The sequence below is a fragment of the Apteryx mantelli genome, chromosome 16 (assembly GCF_036417845.1).
Source record: "Apteryx mantelli isolate bAptMan1 chromosome 16, bAptMan1.hap1, whole genome shotgun sequence".
Lineage (NCBI taxonomy): Eukaryota > Metazoa > Chordata > Aves > Apterygiformes > Apterygidae > Apteryx > Apteryx mantelli.
In genome coordinates, this window is record NC_089993.1 from 19,799,366 (window position 1) to 19,821,145 (window position 21,780).

Here is a 21,780-nt window from a genome sequence, read left to right on the forward strand (position 1 = left end):
CTTGCTAGCAGTACCGAGTCCTGCGGCAGGCAGGCGGCAAGAGGATGAATTTTTTTCAGTGTGGGTTTTGCCCAGAATTTCCTGGGTGACAGTTTTGCTTTGGGTCGCAGTGTAAATCACTACAGCAACGCTTCTGCGTCCACTCAAGTTACTGCCCGGTGGTCTTTCCTTTAAAGCTGTAGTTCAGCTGTTGAATCTAGTGATGGTGCTTGAGCCAGAAGAGGATCTTGCTCCATGCACTGTAGCTGAGAAATAAAATGAAAGTGCAGCGACAGAAGCACTGTGCTGTTTTTCAGACGTCACCTGCAGTGCATCCAGGGAAAAAATCAGATGCTTTGGAAATGGCATTTACGCACGATTTTGAACGCGTGGATGCCGATCAGGGCCGGTGTGTAGAGCAGTGCGTGGGGATAAGGGGGGACGGCATAGCGATTCCGGTGATTAAAACCAGGCATTTTATTGAACATCATTTAAGGGGGAAAAAAAAAAAAGGCTTAAATGTAGTTTTCCTCCCCCTGTGAAAAATGCTATGGAATTTAATGCACCTTGGCTGTGGGAGCCGGGGCGCCCGGAGGCTGGCGCTGGGAGCAGGTGCTGCGTCTCCGTCCTTGCCGGGGCTGCTCAGCCGTGTCCCACGGGAGCGGGCGAAGCCGGCGAGGGGGTATTGAGCCCATATTTCATTCCGGCTGCTAATTCAATCCAGGGTGAACGTGCGATGGCTCCCTGCGGACAGCAGCGCTCGGAGACTTCGGAGGGGGCAGAACGGCCCGGAGACGGAGTCGGCTGTAAATCAGTGTGACAGAGATCTCAACTTTCCCCTTCTGCAGGCCACGCTGGCTTATTACCCGAAAGGGCTGATTTGTACGTCCTGGCTGCCACGAACTCGGCTGACGGGATCAAACCCCCGTTTCTGTGGAGGCACCATCCGATCAGCATGAATTTAATAATTCTGCTCGGAGCTGGATTCAAAGCAAGGCCACGGAGGGGAAAGGGCAATTGCTAGTTCACTTAGCCACCTGTTGCCTTCCCTTTAGCTTCTATTTAATTTGTGTTGCCGAATACCTTTCCCTTCTGATACGCAACGCTTTGAAAGTCCCTTCACCCACCCCGACGTGCAAACGGAGCCGGCAGCTGGGGGGTTGCGTGGTTTCTCCTCGGGGTGCGAGTGTGGCCGGGAGCGTGCGTGTACCTGCAGCGTGGGGAAAAGAAAGTCAACTTGGAAAGCCACTTCCCTCCCCCCCAATGCACACACGCTTTTTAGTTTTATCTGATGATCAGAGCTGAGCATAAAAAGGGAAAAATTAGGCAATGTTTCTAAAATCCCCTGCTTCCTGCCTGCTAGTCTCCTATCCTTGCTGCATTTTAAAATAATGCAGAAATTCAAGTTTTTAGCTAATGCTCTGCTTGCTCAAAATTGGGGAGAAACTTGCCAACATTAAAAAAAAAAAAAGTCATTTTGGAATTTAGATAATGAGAAACAAAATAGTGCATTGAACTTTCTATAGCTTATCTTCTCCTGGCATAACTTTTCCAAAGAATGGCATCAACCCTGGACAATATTAGAAGCCTGCCTTATATTCTGCCGGGTTGGAATAATTTAAAAATATGTGCAAATTGAATTCCTGTAACAAGAATGAGTTGAATTAACAGAGTAAAGCCGAATCTAGCAGAAAATGGTTTTCCCTGCTTTTCTGTAGCACCCATAGAGATCGATGCTTTATTCTGTATTTGTGCAGCGCCCACCACGACGGGTTCCTGTTTCATGAGATCAATTCATAGCTGCTATCACAGTGCAAATAGTAAAAAACCGTATGTAGTACGGAGTCAGGTGCTGTTTCAAATTGCCTTGAAGCTTTAGGTTTTCTTTTCTTTCAGACTCGGGAAACGCAGTCGGCATGTTGTAGATAACCATGAATAACGACGTTACCAGCTGGCATGTAGCCCCCGCTGTGCGCGCAGCCTCACCTCTCAAGTTTAATAAAAAGCCAGCAAGATGGTTGTGTTGGACAAGGAGCTGAAAATGGGATAACAGAGGCTTTCCCCTCCTTCGTGGGGGAGTCTTACTGTATTCGCATCTTCTAGAGGTCTCAAAAGGGCCGTAAAAGCTGGGATGGTTTAGTCTGTTTAGGAGCGGTCCAGTGGCACTGCCTGCATTCGTTCTCCAGTGACCGAGGGCCGGTAGGAACCTGCCATGCGCTGCGGCGGTGCTTTCTCGGGAGTTAACGGTGGCTGGACTCGGGATATATTTTTCTGCTTATTACCTACCTGCAAGCGTGGCCACGCACCTTTTGGCAGCGTTAACTAGCGCAGAGCTAATTGATCTGTTCTGGCGTCATGTGTAAAAACGCAGGGCACCTAAAGATGCTCGAACACCACGGGGAGAAATTGGGAGGGGCGGAAGGGGACCGGGTTTAGGGTGGGTGTCCCGAACTCTGAAAAAGGTGGAGCGGGCTCTGAAATTGTTGGGTTTTTACATTTGCTTCCTGACCCTCAGACCTAGTCTTCAAAAAGACTAGAAGCTTGTGAGAGAGAAAGAGATCCAGCCGGAGATTGCCGCGCTGGGTGTACGAGAGCGGCTGATTTGGGTACACCAGAGATGCACTCAGCCTCTGCTTGTCTGAGGGCAGGGATGGGGATTTTTCCCTGTGCTTTGATCTGTGCTACGGCAGCATAATCTGCTGCAGCTGTGGAGTCTAGGCCAGCTCAATATACACAGAGAAATCTTGAAAATGGATTGGGAATTGTTAGCAGACTGAAAGAAATCCAGTGAACGTGAAACTCCAGCAGATGTAAGGATCAACATTTCCTCCCTTCCCTTCTGTCCTCCTGTTCCTATGCTTGGTTGGACCCCTGTCCTCCTCTTAATTCACTTTTCTCCTGATGCTTCCCTGGATGCTGCCAGTTGGAGCAGTTAATGTGTGTGTTAGTTTATAGGACATAAACACGTCTGCATTCAGGCATTTTCAGCCACCAATGTCTGAAATTCATGTGGTTCACTCTAAATACCTTGCATACAGTCAACAGCTGCTGCGTGAGGCCACACGCTCGTAGCTAGCCAGTCCTCAGTGCCTCCACGTCCATCCTTGTGATGTGCTCAGCAGTGCCTTTGCTGTGGCCGTGCACACACGATGGCAAACACCAGCTGGCTTCTTGCTTGACACCAGTCCCATAGCAAGGAGATGCTCTGCTGCACCTTCTGGTGGTCCCATGCAGAAGGCACAGCCAGAAGGTCCAAGTGGAGTTTTCCTCTGCATCTGCTAGTGCTGGGCTCTCACAGTGGTCAAGTTTCTCCATCCTGCAGCTGCAAGACCTGTCTCCCTCCTCTGACCTGTCTGCTATGAGTTTGCCAAGGAAAAAAAAGAGGGTGGCTAAGAGGAGATGGTCTTTTCAGGGTAGCATGCTGCCCAGCTCCCGGGAGGATTGTGTCTATTTGAGTGAGGGTTTCTTACCGCCCCAGAAGGGAAACTCAGCCACCTCTGGAGAAGGCAGTGGAGGAGGAGTGACTTCCACAGATGAAGAAAATAAGTGGCAAGAGCTAGATGTCTTGGTGTATTGACACAACGTCCTTTGCATCTGACTGTTGGCTTCAAGTGACAGCTTGTGGCATTTTGATGTGTCGTTGCAAAGCGGAAGAGCCCCAGATGTGCTGCCGCTTACTGTGGTCAGGGGAGCTTCATTGCTGCCGTTCAGTTTGGCTGGTTCTGGTAGAGGCAAGAGTCCGTCGAAGTGGAGGAATGTTGCAGGCTTTCACGCTGTGCTGGAGTCAGGTCTGCCACGTGTGCTTCAGGCGAGAGAGGCTAGCTCACGTACCTTAAATGATCTCCCTGCAGTAGGCTAGAGTTTCCTAACGCAGCCCTTTAGTAGCCCCTGGGGCAATAGTGTGATAAAACTGCCTGCAGGCCCCAGGGTTCGTTGTTTATTCTTGCTGTATCACTTAGTATATTTAAAAAAAAAAAGAGAGAGAGAGAGAGGAATGAAATCCAATCCCTATAGACATTGTCTCATTTAGTGTTACATGCTTATATAATAATTTGGCAATTTTTGCACCTAGAAAGAAAAACACAACTTGCCCTCTGAATTCTTTCTCTGTTTAAGAGGAAGCTCGGACCCGGGGATGCTTCCAGAGGCTCTGCCAGTCGTGGCTCCTTCAGTCCCTTCAGTGACTTTATACTGTCCACCCAAGTGGCTCAGGTGGTCTCTACTGCAACATCCCTTCTACCAAGGAGGATGCAAAACATTAACTTCCCCTATTGAATGTGTCAGTCGTCATAAAACCAGTTCCCGTGTAATCTGATTTGCATACTTAGTTGATATAAGATGAGCTATTTGAATTTGAAGGCAAAAACCTGTTACGCTCCCTTTGCTAAAGGCCTCCTTTTCCTTTTGTTTGCATGTATTTACTGGGCTGGGATAGCAGCCCAAGGGATAGGACAGACGTGTTCTGCAGGTAGTCACCTGAGACGGGTTGGAGACTGCACGGCACAACCTGTGGGCAGCCAAGGGCCAGCCTGCTCCATCTGCCTGCAGACAGAGATGGTCTCAGAGAAGCTGTGCAAATGCGCAAGGGAGGCGTATAGATCTCATCTTTGCATGTCTTGAGACTGAACCTAAAACAGTTCATAAGGGTGTAAGATCGTAGGACTTTCCACAGGATAGTGTTTCTCAAACTGTGGGTGCATCTTCAAGAAAGCAGGAGCTGGCTTCCAAAACTGGCAGCACAAACCAGATCATCAGGGGAGAGTGTGTAAAAACAGAGTTCCTCTGCGCGTGGAGCAGTGTGGTACGTCGGAGCTCTTACTGCGTGCGTCCGTACACGGAGATGCACAAATCCCACAGGGGGATGGATCCTCAAAGTCCTCCACGCAGCCACGCAGGGGGAGATACGCTTTGTCTTCCTGCGGCGGTGGCAGGGTGGGACCAGGTCTGGACACGGGGTGGGCAGTTTACCTTCACTGCATGCAGAAAATACAGAATTTACCCATCTTGTATACTAGACAGCAAGAGTGCAGTCAGTTTTATTCGATGAGCCAGGGCTGCTTGGTGCCGTGGTCCGTTTGGCCGCCTGGGGAGCCGGGATGGGCTACACCGTGGTCGTGGAGGTAGTGTTGCAGGGCCGGTCTGCACGGCACACGTTCTCATTTCGTGGCCCTCCTCGGAGGAGATGAAACTACGGAGCACTTCGATTTTCAAGCGCTCTGTGCTCTTGTTTCCTGGCCCAACTTCATTTAAAAACTGGAAAACTCACGTGCCAATGTGGGTGTGAAAGGGGACCTTAAAGCACCGGCAGCGCGAAGAAGACATGAAACTCTCCGTAATTATGAGTGTGGGAGTTTTCTATACTGAAAAACAGATTTGATTTTAAGAGCTTTAAGTGACTTTTCTATTTGAAAGCTTTATAGTAAACAAAATGTGATTAACTCACTTGATGACTCATTGCAGGAGAGCTTTAGATTTTTCGTATGGTGTGTTCCTGTCATAGACTCGTTTTAATTATCCTTACTGAATAAGAGAGCTTGATAACAGCTTGGACAAAGTAGGAGGGAAGGTCATCAAGATAGCTGTCCGTTTTTAATATTGCAGCATTCTTGCACAGAGCCGTTCTTGACGTCCGTTCTGCCGGTGACAGGGCTGTCAGCCGCGGCGCATCCTGTGAGATGCTATCAGCGGATCCTGTAATTTTAGAAAAGGTTCCAGGGGCAGAGCGAACCGTGGGTGATTTGGGGGGGGAGCTGAAGCCACGGCTGATGACAGGGAACCTGTCTTGTCCCTTCCTCCCCCCCCTGCTCCTGGCCTCTCCGGCAGTAATGTAGGAAAAGTGGCAGGTCTGTTTTATACCTCACCGGAGTGAAATTGCAGCGCGGTCACCTTTACCCAGGCCGGCTCTGCCAGCGCCTGCCGTGCTTTCCCATCCCGCTGCTCTTATCCTAATGTGATGCCATTTTGTGGCCCTCATGCTTCGTCTGTCCCTTTTGGACCGATTCTGCTTGGGTTTGGTGGCAGTGGGGTTTTTCCCATTCGTTTTTTCGTGATGACCCTGAGATGCAGCCTGGTGCCAGGGTATTTCTAGATCTGAATTTCTGGCGTGAGGCTATCGTGGACGCGCCTGGAGCTGCCCCCAGCTCTTGCTGCTGGAACTGGGGTAGAAAGAGGCATTTGTTCACCTACCAAAATTGAGATCTGAGGGTGGCTGGAGAAATATTCCCATTTTACTTTTTATTTATTTATTTATTTAATTACTTGCTCTCTCGTACTGTTAGGCAGGGCGTCAGTGTTTGTTATCTGTATGGTAAGCGTGCACGAGGTCTGAAGGTGCCTCTTCCCTCCTGAGGCTGCTGGGTGGGTTCTTATGTAGAAGGACTCTGTCTTTGTGGAGCTTTCCAAAAGATTTATGGATCTGGAGGCCAGAAGGGCCACGCTGGGCACCTGCGTTGTACAGGGCACCCACCATCCACGATCGGAACGTGGGCAGTGTTGGTTTTGTACCGTTCCCTAATTCCCCTGCTGTGCAGAACCAAGGCAGATGCTGGGCGGAGAAGTCTTTGCATTATTGTTATCCTCTTTTTTAATCACTTTTGCAAAAGAATTAATTATTACTCATTGCTGTATCTTCTAGATCTTTCTCACTGATCACATAACATTCATTTGCTCTCTTGCATCTATAGCATTTGCCACTGGTTTTGGCTGCGAGGTTATGGTTTTTCCTGCTGCCAATAGTTTATGCTAAGAGCTTGTACTATCTATCTAGTGTTTTCTCGGTTGGCCACAGGACTGTGTTCCTAAGAGTGGCCTGGCAGGTGGTGGACTGTCTCTCATCTTGCCGTATGAGATGCCCTGTGAATACGCTGGGCTTTTACTGCCTTAACTGTACTGGGTTCTTCAGGTTCATTCTTGGCTAAAATTTACAGATGTAAATTGTCTGGACTCACTGATTTTGAAATTGTTTAATAGTTTCTGTTTGTTGTCCTCTTCAGCTAACATTGGAATGAAAAATATTTTGGTTTTGTATGAGTGGAAAAAAGAGGAAAAATAATTTGGAGCAGCAGATGGGCAAAATCTGCTTTAACTTAGCAAGGTGCCTGATAACAGATATAATTTAAGGCTGTAAATAGCCCTACTGCAGACTAGTGGGGTCACCCGTATTCACAAAGACATACATGTCTAAACATCATCTGGTGTAAGGCTTAGATCCACAAAGGTATGTTGGTGCCTATTTCTTATTAATTTATGCACCAAATAAGCTCAAAACCATTTTTGTGGATCGTTGTTTGTGTAAGAAAGTCTATGCTGGGTTAGGCCCAAGGTCCAGCTAACTTATTATATCATCTCAAGTAGCTGCCATTAGCAGATGTTCAGGAAAGACTATAAAACATAAAATGATCTTCTCCGCTCCTAGCAGTCAGGGGTTCGGGGACTTTCCAAGGGGGAGGCTGTGTTCAGAAGTTACCCTCAAGCCTGTCCTCTGAGAATTTAATTCCTTTTGAACCCATTCGTACTTTTGGCTTCCACAAAGTAAATTATTTGCTATGTGGCAAAGTACGTCCTTCTGTTTGTTTCTAAACCAGCTGGTTGCTACTTTCATCAGGTTGCCCTTGCATCTTACATTAGGAGAAATGGTGAATAATCATTCCCAGTTGACCACCTACATATTAGTCATGAGTTTCTAGAGCTCTGCTCTCTCCTCTCCTTCGTGGTCTCTTTTCCACACTGAACAGTCCTAGGCTGTTAAACGTTATACAGCTCGTATACAGGATTGGGAGCTGTGTGATGTTGGTGTTTGGGCAGGTCACTGGATCTCGTGGTGGCGACATGGCCCCATTCCTGGAGGCCTCCAAAGAGGGGAGTGAGGTCTGTTGTGTTGGTGGTGGATCTCCGCCATCGAGAGGTGCAGGCGCTGGGTTTATTTTCTCTCTCGCTTTCCTGATACGTCGATGGACTGCTAACCAAGACTTTTCGGTTTCCCTCTCACTAGAGGAGGGTTTTGGGGGGTGTTTGTGGATATTTATTTATGAGCTCTGGACAGTTGTCAGAGGTGTTTAACTCCCTGGAATCTATGATTCTCTTGAGCCCCAAAACCTGCTAAATAATGCTGTAAGTAAAGAGTTTTAAGCAATGTGGATGAAACTGATAGGTCAGGGTATGCCTTAGTGCTGTGATCTCCTTTGAGCTCCCAGATTTTGGCACTGAAAGATCGCTGGTCTTTTCTGGAAAACATTTCCTATTAAAAATGTAAAAAGCTTCAGGATGCTCCCAGTGCAGCCAGCAATGGATCCTTAAAGAAACTCCATGTCTTTTTCTACTAAAGAAAGCAGGAACATTATAATTAGGGGCAATGTCAGAAGGTAGGCAAATATCCCCTAATTGTATGCAGATGATAGAGCTGGTCTCAACCTTTTGACTAGTGAAGCCTTCCTCAATTTGGGATATTGTGATCCTAATCAGAGACCTTTAGCCGTACATCAAAGGCGTCACGGTGAACCTGCATACCTTGGGGCTGGCACGGCTTGATTGCACGGCTTCCTGCTAACAGACTCATCTCTGGCCAGGTGTCTTTCCTGCTGTGGACGACTGATTCCTTTTCAGTCTTCATCACTGAGGCAAAGAAATTTAATCCCAATATTACTGCCAGCCCTGGAATGGACCCACTGGTTTGGAAATTTCACCCTCTTGTTGCCCTGAAATATCAATGCAGAGCAACCTCCGATACCTGCTTATTTCGTTGCCAACCTCTAACCTAAGGTAGAGCAGACCTGTCATTAGTGTATTCATCTGTGTTTAAATCTGTCAGCTTCCTTCCCCTTCTCCTCTTTTGTTTCTCTAATTACTTTGATTGCATCTCTGTATCCAGCTCAGGGCTTGGGCTGAGCTGGGAAGGCCGCGTGGTTTGTCCTCCTCGGCTGCAGAGCGTTAACCTTTCTCTGAGGGACAGAGGCGGCTCTGCCAGAGGGGGAGATTTGGGTCTGGGTTTTGAAATTCCTCGTGCAGCTGCGTTTAGGTTCGGAGGGAACTTTTCACATAGAAAACCGCCTCAGTTGCAGAGCCTGGTTTCAGACCCTTGCCGTGGTTGTGGTGCTCTGCTCCTCCCTCCGTCTTGCCGGTGCCGCGGGAGGCAGGCGCTGGGAGCCCGGGGCTGTCGGTAGCCTCGCTGCAGCGACGCTGTGGCCCCATGCGGGCAGCGGTTTGAAGCCCTTGGAGACCTGCGGTCTGCATTAGGCACCGGGCATTAGGCTAATAAACCTTGCAAGCTGGTCCTCGCTCTCCTGCATTTTCCTAAAGTTGGGGCTGGAGGTTGGTTCACACGATTCACGTGAAAGGTGCTGAGTCAGCTCGTTGGGCATCTCACACCCATAGCAGCATCTTTCACAGAACGGGTGCCGAAACTGCAGATGCCGCCTTCAGCTCAGGCCCTTTTGTGGACTCATCAGGTCCTGAGCTCTTTCTGCTCTGTAAACGCAGGATTAGTTCCTCAGGTTGGGTTCAGATAATGAAGACATCCGTTTCCCTGACAAGCTGCACCCCTTCCCTCTTGCTGTGCAGACATCCATCATCTCAGTGTCTTCCGCCACCCTTTAAACAACATGTCATGTTCCACCAGGAATGGATGTCAAATTACTGTCAATAAACAAGCTGCGGAAGGAGCGTGTTGCTCAGGGCCCTGTCGGAGCGCTCTGGTTTGTTATGGTCTCCAAAGGATGGTGGACAGACCTCGGGTGCAGATGTGCAAGGGATTCAAAGGTGGTGCTTGTTCCAACCTCTGTGGTTCCCTGCTGTTACTGGATAAGTCCCTGGAGTTTAACCAGCATAACTGACATCTTGAGATGTACCTTGATGTTTAAGGTAAAGGAAATGAAACATTTGTGACTATTTTTTTTATTTTTCAGGGGTTGATTAAAATTCGAGGAGATCGCTGCTGGAGAGAGCTAACTTGCATGGATTATCACTACGAGGTAGGCGATCCACACATCAACACCAGTTTCTCTCAACTGCTTCACTCTGCTAGAAAAATTTGCTCTAAACTTTTCTCCTCTACCTGCCAGTTCTCCATGTTGTTCTTTATTGTTGCCTTCTGTCTCTGGCAACTCCATCAACGTCCATGTGCCAATTCAGTGATGCTGTTTTTCCCAGCCTTAGTCTTTTGAGACCAATTTTTCTGCTTTTCCTCCCTTGATGATGGATTGAATCAGGAACAAACGCGAGCTCCACCAAGAGCTCCCGTTGTCCAAATGGTGCGAGGAGGGACCAGAGAGGCCTGGTCCATAGCAGCGTGCTGAGTGCTTTCTGCTTACTCTTCCAAAACGCAGGCACGTGGGCAGAAAGAGAGCATCTCGGTGCTGTTCAAGATGCTGCGCACTAATCGTTGGCAGTTCAGAATTATACGGTTTTCTCTTCTTGACATCTGTTTCAGTGATTACGTTACATTCTGATTATAAACTGTGGTTTGTGTGCTGGCTCTGAGTATCGTCTCTTCTTGGATTACGGAGAGAGGGAGCTCGGCCTCCCTTCTGTGTTCTTTTACCTATATTTTGGCATTTGAATTTGATATGAGCAGTGTTTAAAAAAAAAAGAGAGAGACACTATGTACAGTGGCACTCAGCTGAGCAAGTAGCTCTGGCTCCATAACGAAGTAAACAAAACTGCGAGCAATATTCCTTTCTGCAGATTAACATCAGAGCTGCTGAAAATGGCACACTAAATTGTAATGCCTCTGATCTCTAATGCATTTCCATCTGATGAGCTGGGGAGCGTTCGGCATCGGCTTGCGCAAGGCTGCAGAGTCTTCGTCGTGCTTTGCTGGCGCGGTGGCTGGTGTCGTGTGGGTCCAGTGTTGCTGAGAGCTGCGTACGTGTTTGTGCTTGAACCAACCAGTCATGTTCGGATGGGGAGCCTGAGCTGTCGATCCCTGGACGTGTACATTTGGGGTGACGTTCTCAGCGGACCTTCATCGTGTCTGGAAACCATTTCCCCCTTCCAATTAAATCTGACAGCGCCTGACTTCCCTGACCTTCAGAACGTGTTCCAAGGTGTTGCCTATGAATTGCTTTTTGCTGGGGGTAGGGACGCTTAACGGGGAGAACGGGGAAGTTGTTGCAGCATCTCTTTCTTTCCACCATGGCATAAAGAGAAATCCACGCGAATGCCAGGGACCGCGTTACCAATCCTGTTATAGGATTAGGATTTCTCTTTCCAAAATAGGAAAAATTGTATCAGTTTCCCAGGCACTGGAGCCTTTATCTTTCACTCCTATGACCTAGTTAAGCGGTTCCACTTTTTGAAACGGAATTTTGCAGGTCTGGAAAGCAGTGTCTCCCATTCCGATTTTAATGCTACTTTTTTGTTATTATTTACTTTTGCTATTTTTTGCCCCCTGACTGCAGGGAAGGCCTATGAACAGCACTGCTCGCTGAGCTCCCAGCGGACTCTGGGGGTCCTGCTGCTTTCCGAGTCCAGCTTCAGATGCAAAGACCCTTGAATGCTGCTGCCGTTAATCCCGAGCACAAAGGCGGCCACGGCGGATCGTCCCGGCTCCGTCTTTGCCTAGCAGCGAGCGTGCCCCTCTGCTCCGCATGCTGCGAGGCACCTGGCAGTAGTCAAAGAAAAGCCGGCTCAAGCTGAGCTCCCCCGAATTCCCCGGCCGGCTCCGCTGGTGACCCCAGCCCACAACAGTCAGCCTGCGTAATCCCAAATATTTCAAATCAAAACCAGAATCAGTTCTGTAGCCCAGAAGGCTAATTAAGACCATTCCTGTCATATCCATAACGCAGGATTCCCGGCCTGCGAAAGTAATTGGGAACAGGGGCACGGGGCAGATCACATTATCAATATCAATTATTTTAATCCGCACAAAAGAAGCTGCAATAAAAGGAAAATGAAAGAGGCCGAACTTCGGCTGCTAGCGGCAGCAGACAAAGGGCTGCAATTCACCTGTTGATCCGAGTTTTCTGCGTGCCCCGTTCCCGCGAGCCGCGGGACGGGTGGGCTTTCGGTAACGGTTCAGCCCGTAGCCAGGGCTCGCTGCGGGGGAGCACAGCCCTTGCCGCCGCTGCCGGCGATCGGGGCCGGGAAGGGAAGCCCAGGCACGTCGGGAGCTGTTAAAGTTCTCAAGCGCAGAGAATCCGGCTCCAGCCCCGGTGAAGTTTCTGTTTAGTTAGCGCTTGCAGGCAGCTTTCCAGGGGAGCTGTAGCCATAGACTGACCGTCACCGACTTCCACAGATATGATCGCATGAGGCCGGTAGAGGGGAGGGGGGGAAAAAATCAGCACAGAGCTCTGGGCTCTACCTGTGCCTTCGTCATGCCGTGGTCAGCTCTTTGCATGGCTGTCTCTACCTGGCGTCTTCTCTGATACCTCTCTTGGTACGGGACCATTATAAAAACGGCCTTAATTCCTCCCTTTTGGGCTTTACTCGCGCTCACTCGGCAGGGGAAGCATGTGACGGCGAGGAAGCCACTCGCAGAAATGCAGCGCGGAACAAGCCCGTCCAAATCAAACTACCCAGTGGGAGGAAGAAATGGGTGAAGCTGAAGATACCTCTGCAAGGGAGGAAAGGAGCTAGGAATCTGCTCGTAATTAGAAGGATAGACCTGGGTATTGGACCAGCTCGTACATGGACCTGGGCCAAATGGAGTCTGCTGTGATGTGTGTTGGCCACCCCAGCTCTCGTATTCCAGTCCTGCACTGCGGTCCAAGATCTACATGTGCTCCTTTGCCAAGAGAATTAATGAAAACACATGGCCTCCATCTCTTGCATGTTGAGCGCACCCTGGACTATTTATTTGTAGTAGAACCAGCAGCTATGCTTGTGGAAAATAACATTTCCGCTTTTGTCAGGAATATTGTATAAAATAGTAAAATGTTGTTATGGCTTGGGTAATTAAACGGAGCATATTTTTCCTCCCTTTTTCCTCTCTTATGTATAGGGCCTTAATCCCAACCTTTATGGAGATCTGTTCTTCAACTGAAGACCCTCTGTTTAGAGGACTTACGATCTGTAACATTATGTAATTTGGAGAGGGAAATGGCAGAATGCATGGTTTACATAGGAAAGGTATTTTCCTACCAGCCTACCACTCCTCTGATCCCTGAGGAGTAGATGGACTCCAGTAAGTGTGGAAGAGAAAGCAGAAAGACCCTACCAGAGATGAGAAGTTCGATCCTTGCTGCATGCGCAGCCTGGCGCATGGAAACGATCAGGAGCAGGAGATTGAGGGTGAGGGTAGAAACACTCAACAGACTAATCCTGGGTCTAAATGCCAGGAATCCCAAACTCTGCTCCCATGCTGGAGAGTTACCACAAGCAGGGGATTCGACCTCTTTCTGCATTAGTGCCCTTGTTAAAAGGGGCCAGAGGATCCAAGCTGGGTGCGTGCGATTGCACCCTGGGGTGACGCAGGTCGGGTATCCTGATGCCCGGTGTGTGCCAGCGGCCAGGTTTGGCACGTGAAAATGGCCCCGCGCTGTTGGTAATTGGCAGGTGAAGTCCTGGGCTCTGACATGCAATGAGCTTTAGTTACCGTTCATGGGCATCGCAGGTGTTTCGCTACTGGCTGTGGTTGGATGGCTTTTTTCCTATCTATAAGAAATCCCAGTTAAATCGGAGGCTTTTAGGCCGTGCGCAGTGGAACCTGTTTATGACGCAGTTAATGCAGAGGGAAGCCGCTTCTGTGTTTTAGGTCTGTTTGTCATCATTATTATTAAGCATTTATCTACTGTGTACACAATGGTTTACAAATATGTATGCAGCGGTTTGCAAACGAGAGCTCGATTTCTGCTTCCCCTGGAGCCCAGGGCAGGGATCCCGCCGCCTTCGGTGCAGCCCTGCCTGTTGGGCAGGAGAGAGGTGGCCTCCGCTGCCTGCTGAGCGCGTCCCTGCGGTGGCGTTCCCACCCGCCGCGGAGCGCGATCGCGCTGGCCGCCCTGGGGAGGAAGCGTAGCGAGAGGCTGTTGCGGAAGGTTTTGTGCCGCGTGGGGCCGTTTCTGGAGCGTGCACAGCTCGTGGGACATTGCCAGGGTCTAGGCTGGAGCAACCATCTGACCTGCTCCAGGAGGTGCCGGCACCGAGGGCCAGGCGAGGGAGCAGGGAGCACTAGCTGCTCCCCGGGGGCCTCTTACCGCTCGCTCCTCTGCCAAGCTGTATCTGGCCGCGGTTTGCTGATTCGGGGTGTGCTGCTTCGCTGGCGTAGGCACGACGTCTTAACGTGCTCCAAATGGAGAAAAGCCTCTGTGCGAGACCCGTGTTTAAGATCTCCCCGGCAGGCCCGCGGCTCTCCGAACCTCGCTCTCGGACCGCGGAGCACCTTGCGAGCAGATGTCTTGGCACCGCCAGGGTCGAGTGGCACGGGCAGGAGATGCGCCTTTCTGACCCGCAGCCGGTCCAAACGGGGCCTGTGTTTTTGGATGCCGGTGGTGGTCTTGGCACAATAGTTAAGCTGAGGGGTTTGGAAAAGGGAAAGTCCTACGTGGTCGCATCTAGTCCGTCCCCTCGTACCCGGCGCAGGACTCTTCCGGGGGCTGTGAGCCAGCGATGCGTCTCGCCGTGGCTGCCAGAGTTTTGCTGCTTTTTAATTGCAGCCACACAGACAAATATCTTGTAAAATTCAGCCACCAACTGGTAGGAGCAGCTGCCGGAGCAGCTGCCCAGGCAGCCCAGCGCGTAAAACAGATCCCCGCTGGGCGCCTTCCTGCTCGGCATGCCTCGCGCTGGACACGGCGCGGCAGCGGCTGGCCGTCCCCGGGGTCGCCCGCGTCCCGCCGGTGCCCTCTGCCCGGCCGGGCCGTGCAGCGCCGGGGGGAAAGCACCGGCGGAAGCGCGGGAGGTGCCAGCCCGCAGGGGCAGCAGCAGCGTCCGCCAGGCAACGAATCTGCGGCTAATGTGCACTGAATGGAAGGGAGCTGCGTTTTGTTTTTTGAATTTTGAATTTTCTTTATTTTTCAAGTGACGTTTTGACAGCGATGCCTTTTAGCGAAAAATCTCTCAGTGCTGTGCATCCATTCCTGCAGTCAGCCTTGCAACCTGCTAAGGAAGGCAAACTTACTGCTGATGCAAAAATGAGGCAAAGGGGTTAAAAAAAAAACAACAAAAAAAAAAGCAGAAGCAAAAGGTCTTTGGCAGTGTTGGAAGTGGGATCCGGGATTTGTTTCCCCACTGTGGAGTTACCCGAAGATGCTCAGGATGGGCAGGACAGACTGAAGGACTGAACCAGACGCCAGTTAATGACTGAGTCGCATTTTAGGTCTTCTGAATTTGAGAGCGCCACAGGCAAAAAGCTCCCTTCTTTCCGTGCGACACTGCACAGCCGCAAAGGTCACTACTTCTAATTCCTACAAATTGCTGCTAATTATTCTATAACTTGTTTCTCCTCAATAGTTGCTGTCAGCCGGTGCTGCAGCTCTGAGCATGCAGCAGGTCTCCCTGCGCTGAGCAGCTCCCCGAAGCACGGTGGTGTCTTTTGTGCCTAATGATGTGCTTGCTGACGGAGAGCTGTGCCGATACGGAGGAGGAGGAAGCTTTAGCAGCTCTTTAAATGCCTCTTGTCTTCTTTTCTCCCTTCTCTTCTCCCTATTAGAACCTGTTAGACTTTTCATCTACCTTTGTCCAACCTATTAGGACACAAAAAGTAATTAAATACTCATTATCTAGCAATTAATTTAGAAACATAAGAAAATGATCTGCTTGTCTCATCCCTGGTGTCTCAGGATAGGCTATATCCCAACAAGGTTTGTATTGCTGGGAGCAAAAATGCTCCGAATGCTTAGAAGCAGGAGGTTGGAGCTCTTGCTCAAAGTACCTTTTTTAAAGTTGCAAATGAGGGTGAAACAAAAGGTGCTGAATTAGGCAGGAAATAAGATTATTTAAAACATGTTTGAGAGTGCCATGAGAAGCATTTTGGAGATCTGCTTTTTAATAATGTGTTATGAAATATTTATGTAGCATCATAAATTTACAATCATTGGCACTTTACAAAATTTCCTCCATTCTGAAGAGAAGAAAGGTGAATCCTAGCAGAACTGATAGTCACAGTAATAAATTATTAAAGCCAATAAACAGTCGCAAGCTCTTGCTTCACTTTGAAAGTCCTGTCTTGGCCTGGATATAGGTATGATGGACAAGCTTTCCAGAAACGATGTATTCTAGGGACGGCATAAATCTTGCCCTTGTAAGGAGCACCAAACGGAAGACGAACACCCGCCGGTGGGCATTTCCAGCCAGGCGCAGCTGCCCCTGTGGGCTGGCACCCGCTAGGGAGAGCAGTGGGGTGGTTTTGCTGGACCCGGAATGATGCGGGTGTCCTCCTCCCCTCGCTCAGTGCCTGAACCTGCCCGGTTTTGCTGATGGGGAGGTTGGTTATCAGCAATAGGAGAACAACTTCCTTCCGTAGAGCCTCTTGTTAAAGCATTGCTGGTCCATTCAGGCCTTTGTGTGCCAGCACTGGCATCAGTGAATGGCGACGCTAAAATGAGATGGAAATCTGTTTCCGGAGGGGAGAGGGAATTTTTAGCAACTGCTAGGGGAAAAAGGAGAGATGGCGAATGAGCTTCATGTTCAGTTGAAGCTATAGAAAGTAAGAAAAGAGGCTCTTTCTTGCTAGGTGCCGAGACGTACGGCTGTTCAAGCAGCTTCATCAGAGAAAAGGTGTTGAAAATCCAGTGTCGGGTGAAGCAGAGCAGATCAAGAGATGCTTCTAGCTTCGACCCCGCTTGCAGCCCCTGGAGCCTAGTCGCGGTCGTTGGGAGTTACCGAGGTTAGGGCTGCTTCCGAATCCCCGTGCGGGGTTTCCTAGTGAACAATAAAATTGGGAAGCAAGACAGACGTGATGGTCCGATGATAACACACGATTCAGCTCCGAGCCAAGGCTATTGACATGCGGCTTTTTGGTCTCGAATTATTGCTCTCTAGCTGCTGGGATGCCAACCCAGAGGTCTCTGAAAGACTTTGAAGTCGTCATCACCGTTTTCAACTTGTCGGACAGAAATTTTGCAGTTTTCCCAAGGAGAGGATATTAGACTAAAAGTCAGAATAATTTAAGGTGATCTTTGAAGCAGGGAGCACATATGTTTTTGTATTGGCAAGGGGCGTTTTGAGTAAGTACTAGCGCTGCTCCCACAAATGGGGTTGTAGAGGAGCAGCGTGGCGTGGGAAGGACCATTCTACATGTAAGATTTGTCTATAAATCTAAACTTTAACCTAGAAGGAGATTTCAGGTTAAGTTTAAATACAAGCTCTCCTCGTGCTAATTCAACATTAGGGTAAATGCAGACAACGAGCCATGATTACGTGCGCAGGGAGCGGTGGTTGTAATTGTGAGCAGAGTTACCAAAGTTGAGTTTGATCACGCTGCCTGCCAGTCATCTTTGCTCCATCTTTAATTAATTAGGATTTTTCCTTATGAAGTCCTTTTAACTGACAATAAAGCACTAAAATGCACAATTACCATTACCGGTCAGCTCTGCTTCAGTGTACGGTATTGTTCAATGCCCTGAAGACCTCTCCCTAGGGTTTCATAGTGCTTTTTTTCTTCTTTTTCATGCAAAATGGACTTTATTGCATAAACCATATGTTTTCAGACGAAGCTTGCCACAGAATTGATTCAGACTTGGAGGAGGAGGGACAAGATACAACCTTGACTAATGCTTTCTACACAGGGAATTTTACAGGTCAGGTTTTTCCAAAAATATTCAACTTTCCTCTGGGCATGGGGTGTCCGGCGGTGGGGTGGGCTCACCGCTGCTGTGGTTGGGAGCGCAGCGTGTGACGGGCTGCCCTCAGCTTTCGGGAAGGTTGTGAGAAGCGGCCGTGGGATCCGGTAGAAGCGCCAGGGGTTTCTGGGATGGTGCAGAGCCGGTTGTTCCTCAAAGCAAAAGTTCAGTCTCTGGAAGACATGTTTCTGTGAAATCATGGATGAAGGGAGCTGTTTCATCTGTATCCTCGCTGGACAGCTTGCCTTGCAGACGCTTTGGGCTATCTGTGCCTAAGGCTGCTGTTGATTCGTTTTCTGTAAGGGGAGCAACACGGAGGAAATTGGATTCTGCTCATGGTGGATCATAAATGAAGTTTGTTTTCACCTGTTGTTGTAAAAACACAAACCAACTGTTCTTTGAATTAAGACTGATACCAAAAGGAAGAGCATGCTTGTGTTCAGCTTTTGTTTTTTTCAGTTGGTCATAAGTTTTGAAAAATGACCTTTTCCGAGGCATAAGTGAAAAACCAGTCGTCCCCATTCACACATATTGAAGGGCCATTTAGTGGGGATTTGAAGCTAAGGATTAGGTGCTTTCTTCTGTTTTTTGGTGATTTGCATGATGTCAGTGCTAGCGCTGGAAGAAGGGCTAATTCTTGACCTTGCCTGTGATCAATTAAGTAACAAGATCCATCATAAGGTAAGTGCATGAAGCAATAATATTGGCAGATAAACGTCAACACGACATCAAGAGCTTATTACACTGTATCTGGATTTTGTATCAGGCTGCTGCATGAAGGTCTCTATCTAAGACAGGTTTTCAGATGAATCCCAGGTGCTCTATACTGAACGCAAGATGTGTTTGAGTGGGATTTTGCTGGAAATGTTTGTTATTCCCAACTTTGGGCTGGGCTTTATTGTTCTAATAATAGGTAAATACACAGGTCGCTTAAAAAGACAGGGAGAGAAAGCTTTTAAGGGTGGAATTTGTGCTCAGCTTTGAAGCATTTTGGAAGACAGGAGTGTGAAGTATTGCTTGCTTTACACAGGTCTGATTTACTGGCAGAAGCTTACTGGAGCACAATAAGAGATTCAGCGACTATAAATTTCAGCTGAACGCTTCTAGGAAAGAGGCCCGATTTTCCAGGGCTTGGGCCCTGGCAGCATGCTCCGCTGCAGATGATCAGCACTTCTGAAAATGAGCTCTGAGCTCTCCAAAGCTGCAAAGTAATAAATTTTCAGAAGTGTAACCTTCCTTGCGGAGTTACAAGTTTAGAAGCCGCAGTGATAAATACTGACGTTTATGCCCAGTCGTGTTGCTCTTGAAAGCGCAAAAAGGAATACCGGTTTCCCACAATCAAGCGATGCTCCAGAAGGACTCAGGTAATTAGTAACGTTGGACTTTAATCAGAACAAAACCAGATTTCTGCCATCTGCAGGGACATGATGGGTGTAGCGTGAGTACGGCAGGCGGGGAAGCTGCCTTCCAGCTTGGCTTTCCATCGGCCAACGGTTGGTCCAGCGGTCTGGCTTGTATTAGCCTGAACAGCGTACATGAAAGGCAAATGATACCTGGATTCTCAACCACCTTAAAGTCAGCATCAGTTCAGCTTTTCTCCTCGCTGGGACCAGGATCCCAGCAGTAAATTTAGAAGGGGAGAAGAGTGTCTGGTCGGTGAGCTATCGAAACCAAAGGCAGGGCTGCAAATCAGCATCGTAAAGCAGGCGTCCCATCTCCGGCCCGCGCTCAGGAAACCACACACCGCTGAAGTCAATTGGACTTAAGCAGGTGCTGAGAGAGAAATTTTCGAACCCGCTTTGAAAGGAAACCAGTGGCAGGAGTTTGTGGGATGGGGTAAGAAGGCAGTAAATGATCCCTCGCCGGCTCCAGCTCCCACGGTGTGCAAAGCCCGCGGGTTCTCTGCCTCGTTTTTCCTCATCTTTTTGGTTCGGTTTAGGAATTGCCGCCTTCTGGGCGTGCTCCTGCTGCAAAGCCATCAAAGATAAAGTGAGTGACTTCTGTGATTTTTCACATCGGTATAAGCCAAACCAGCTACCGGCACCTGTCCCTTGGGTCACCCCCCCCCCCCCAGCCGCCCCAGCTTTCGGTTGATTTCCAGCGATATTACCACAAAACGGGAGAAACTAGCACGAGTTTAGTGGAAATGGCCCCCAGGGAACTTTCTGTTGTGAGTCTTTGGAGGCTTTTGAAGCGTAGGAAGACATTATCCCCTCTCCACCGCCGGGATCGGGAGCAGAGCTGTCAGTCACACGCTGTAAATGCATTGGTAATATGCCAATACCGTTTTCAGCAGTAATACAATTCCTCTTCCTGGATTCTTTTCTGTTTTTCTTAAGGATTTGTTTTAAGCCGGGTGAAAGCTTCCTGTACAACGATTGGATTTCATCTCTTCGTTACACTCTCCCACTGTTTCAAACTCGTTTACAGACCACCCAGGACCCTCGGCGCTCGCCGGCAGCATCGGCGTCTCCTCTCCTCCTGCCCTCGCCTCGGGGCCTTTTCGGTGCTCGTCGGGTTAATCCACGCACCCCGCTTCCCGGCCGCGTCCCGGCCCCCCACGACCTGCCGGCGCTCGCGCGGCCTTCGGGGCCCGGGAGGGTCGTCAACATTGCCGATAACGGAGGGAACGCGCCGACGGTTATTTAAATTGTAGTTTTACGAGCTCGTTAACGGTGCGTTTGAAGGAATCTGCGAAGAGAAGCAAAATGGCAAGTTTCAACGCGGAGAGGGCAGGGGCGGCAAAGGGAGCCGAGGAGCTGCGCGGCCGCCCCGCGACGTCCCCTCGCCCGGGGGCGCCTATCCCGGCGGGAACTAGTCTCCGCGGCGATAATTCCACTAACGATTTGCCGCCTCGCGCGGCTGCTCGGGCGTTAGACCCTGTCTCGCCCGGCCTCCCGCGCGGCGGCCCGGGGAGCGTCGTTCCTCTCCCGCCTTCCCGGTGCTGGTGGGGGATCGGCCGCCGCTCCGGCCCCCTGGCTTGGGAGACCCTTGGGGCGCAGGCTGCCGCCGGCCAAATCGCAGGGATCTTCCCTTGCCTTCGCGTCCCGGAGTCTAAGCGAAACTGAAACTCGAGCACACGCAATCGAACGTACTATCAGCGGCGGAGTGCTGCGTGTTCGGCTCCAAAATGCAATTAAATTATCAGAAAAAAGTTGTCTGCGTCTCTGCCATCTGCCTTTCCCGGGAAAGCAAAGCACGTACATGCTTTTAATTGCAGATGGAGTTTAAACAAATAGGGCATTTGTTTACAAGCTGCTGCTTTCTTCTCTGGAGATCAGATTACATTTTCAGCAGATTATGAAAGCATGCTACTGTTTCTTCTCTTTCTTGGACTATTAAATGTGTTAAATTGTTTAATGAATTTTCACATAATAGGGAGATAAATCAGTCCTAATTTAATAAGTGAAATATTAAATTTGTTGCCTGCAAAACAACAGATACAGAAAACTTGCTTCAAAAACTGCATTCCCCGTGGTGGATGTGTTTGTGCATGTTGCTTCCTCTGTTCTTGTACTAGGGTTTTCTCACGGAATAACCGTAAGAAATTTTTGCACTTCTCAGTTTAACACCATGTTATTTGTTGTTTGCATCAAAAGTTTTTAATTCAGCTTTAAGTTTTATTTTCACAGAAATGTCAGACTGTACAGGAAAAAAACCCATCCATGGGCAGAATTTCCTAAAGTGGTAGAGCCCTTTCTTTTGCTGTTAAGTTTGAGCCGTTTGAGTATTTTAATTTATGCTGTTTCCATTTAATTGTCTATGCATTTCTCCAACTTTGTGTTGAGTGAGCAGCTGATTTGAATTGTAACATGCAGGTAATGTCCCCTCAGTAACCTGGGAGGGGTTTTTGCCTGATATAATTATTATACATATTTCCCTTTCTACAGTGAATCTGGAAAAACTCCATTTATTTGTCCAGTACAATTTGTTTTTCTTTTTTTTCCTTGCAACTCTTACTGTGCTCGTAGGAAGCCCTGGTAGCCCCCAGTGTCTGCAGAAAGCAGAACGTGGCATTAAGGTGGTGCATGAATGAGTTAACAGAACTCTGTGCTGTGGTGTTTTGCTCCAAAGTCGTGTGCGCCAAACT

General features: G+C 49.1%; 1 protein-coding gene across 6 annotated transcripts in view; it reads left to right on the forward strand.

The window, feature by feature from the left end:
- LMF1 (lipase maturation factor 1) overlaps window positions 1-21,780 on the forward strand; it is a 234,178-nt gene that overhangs the window by 80,856 nt on the left and 131,542 nt on the right. For all 6 annotated transcript variants that reach the window (XR_010885826.1, XR_010885827.1, XM_067306327.1 and 3 more), the window contains exon 4: window positions 9,879-9,944. Coding sequence is in view for 4 of the 6 variants with exons in the window: in XM_067306327.1 (XP_067162428.1) it covers window positions 9,879-9,944 (66 nt within the window). In the remaining 2 variants the exon portion in view is untranslated. The remainder of the gene's footprint in view (window positions 1-9,878; window positions 9,945-21,780) is intronic.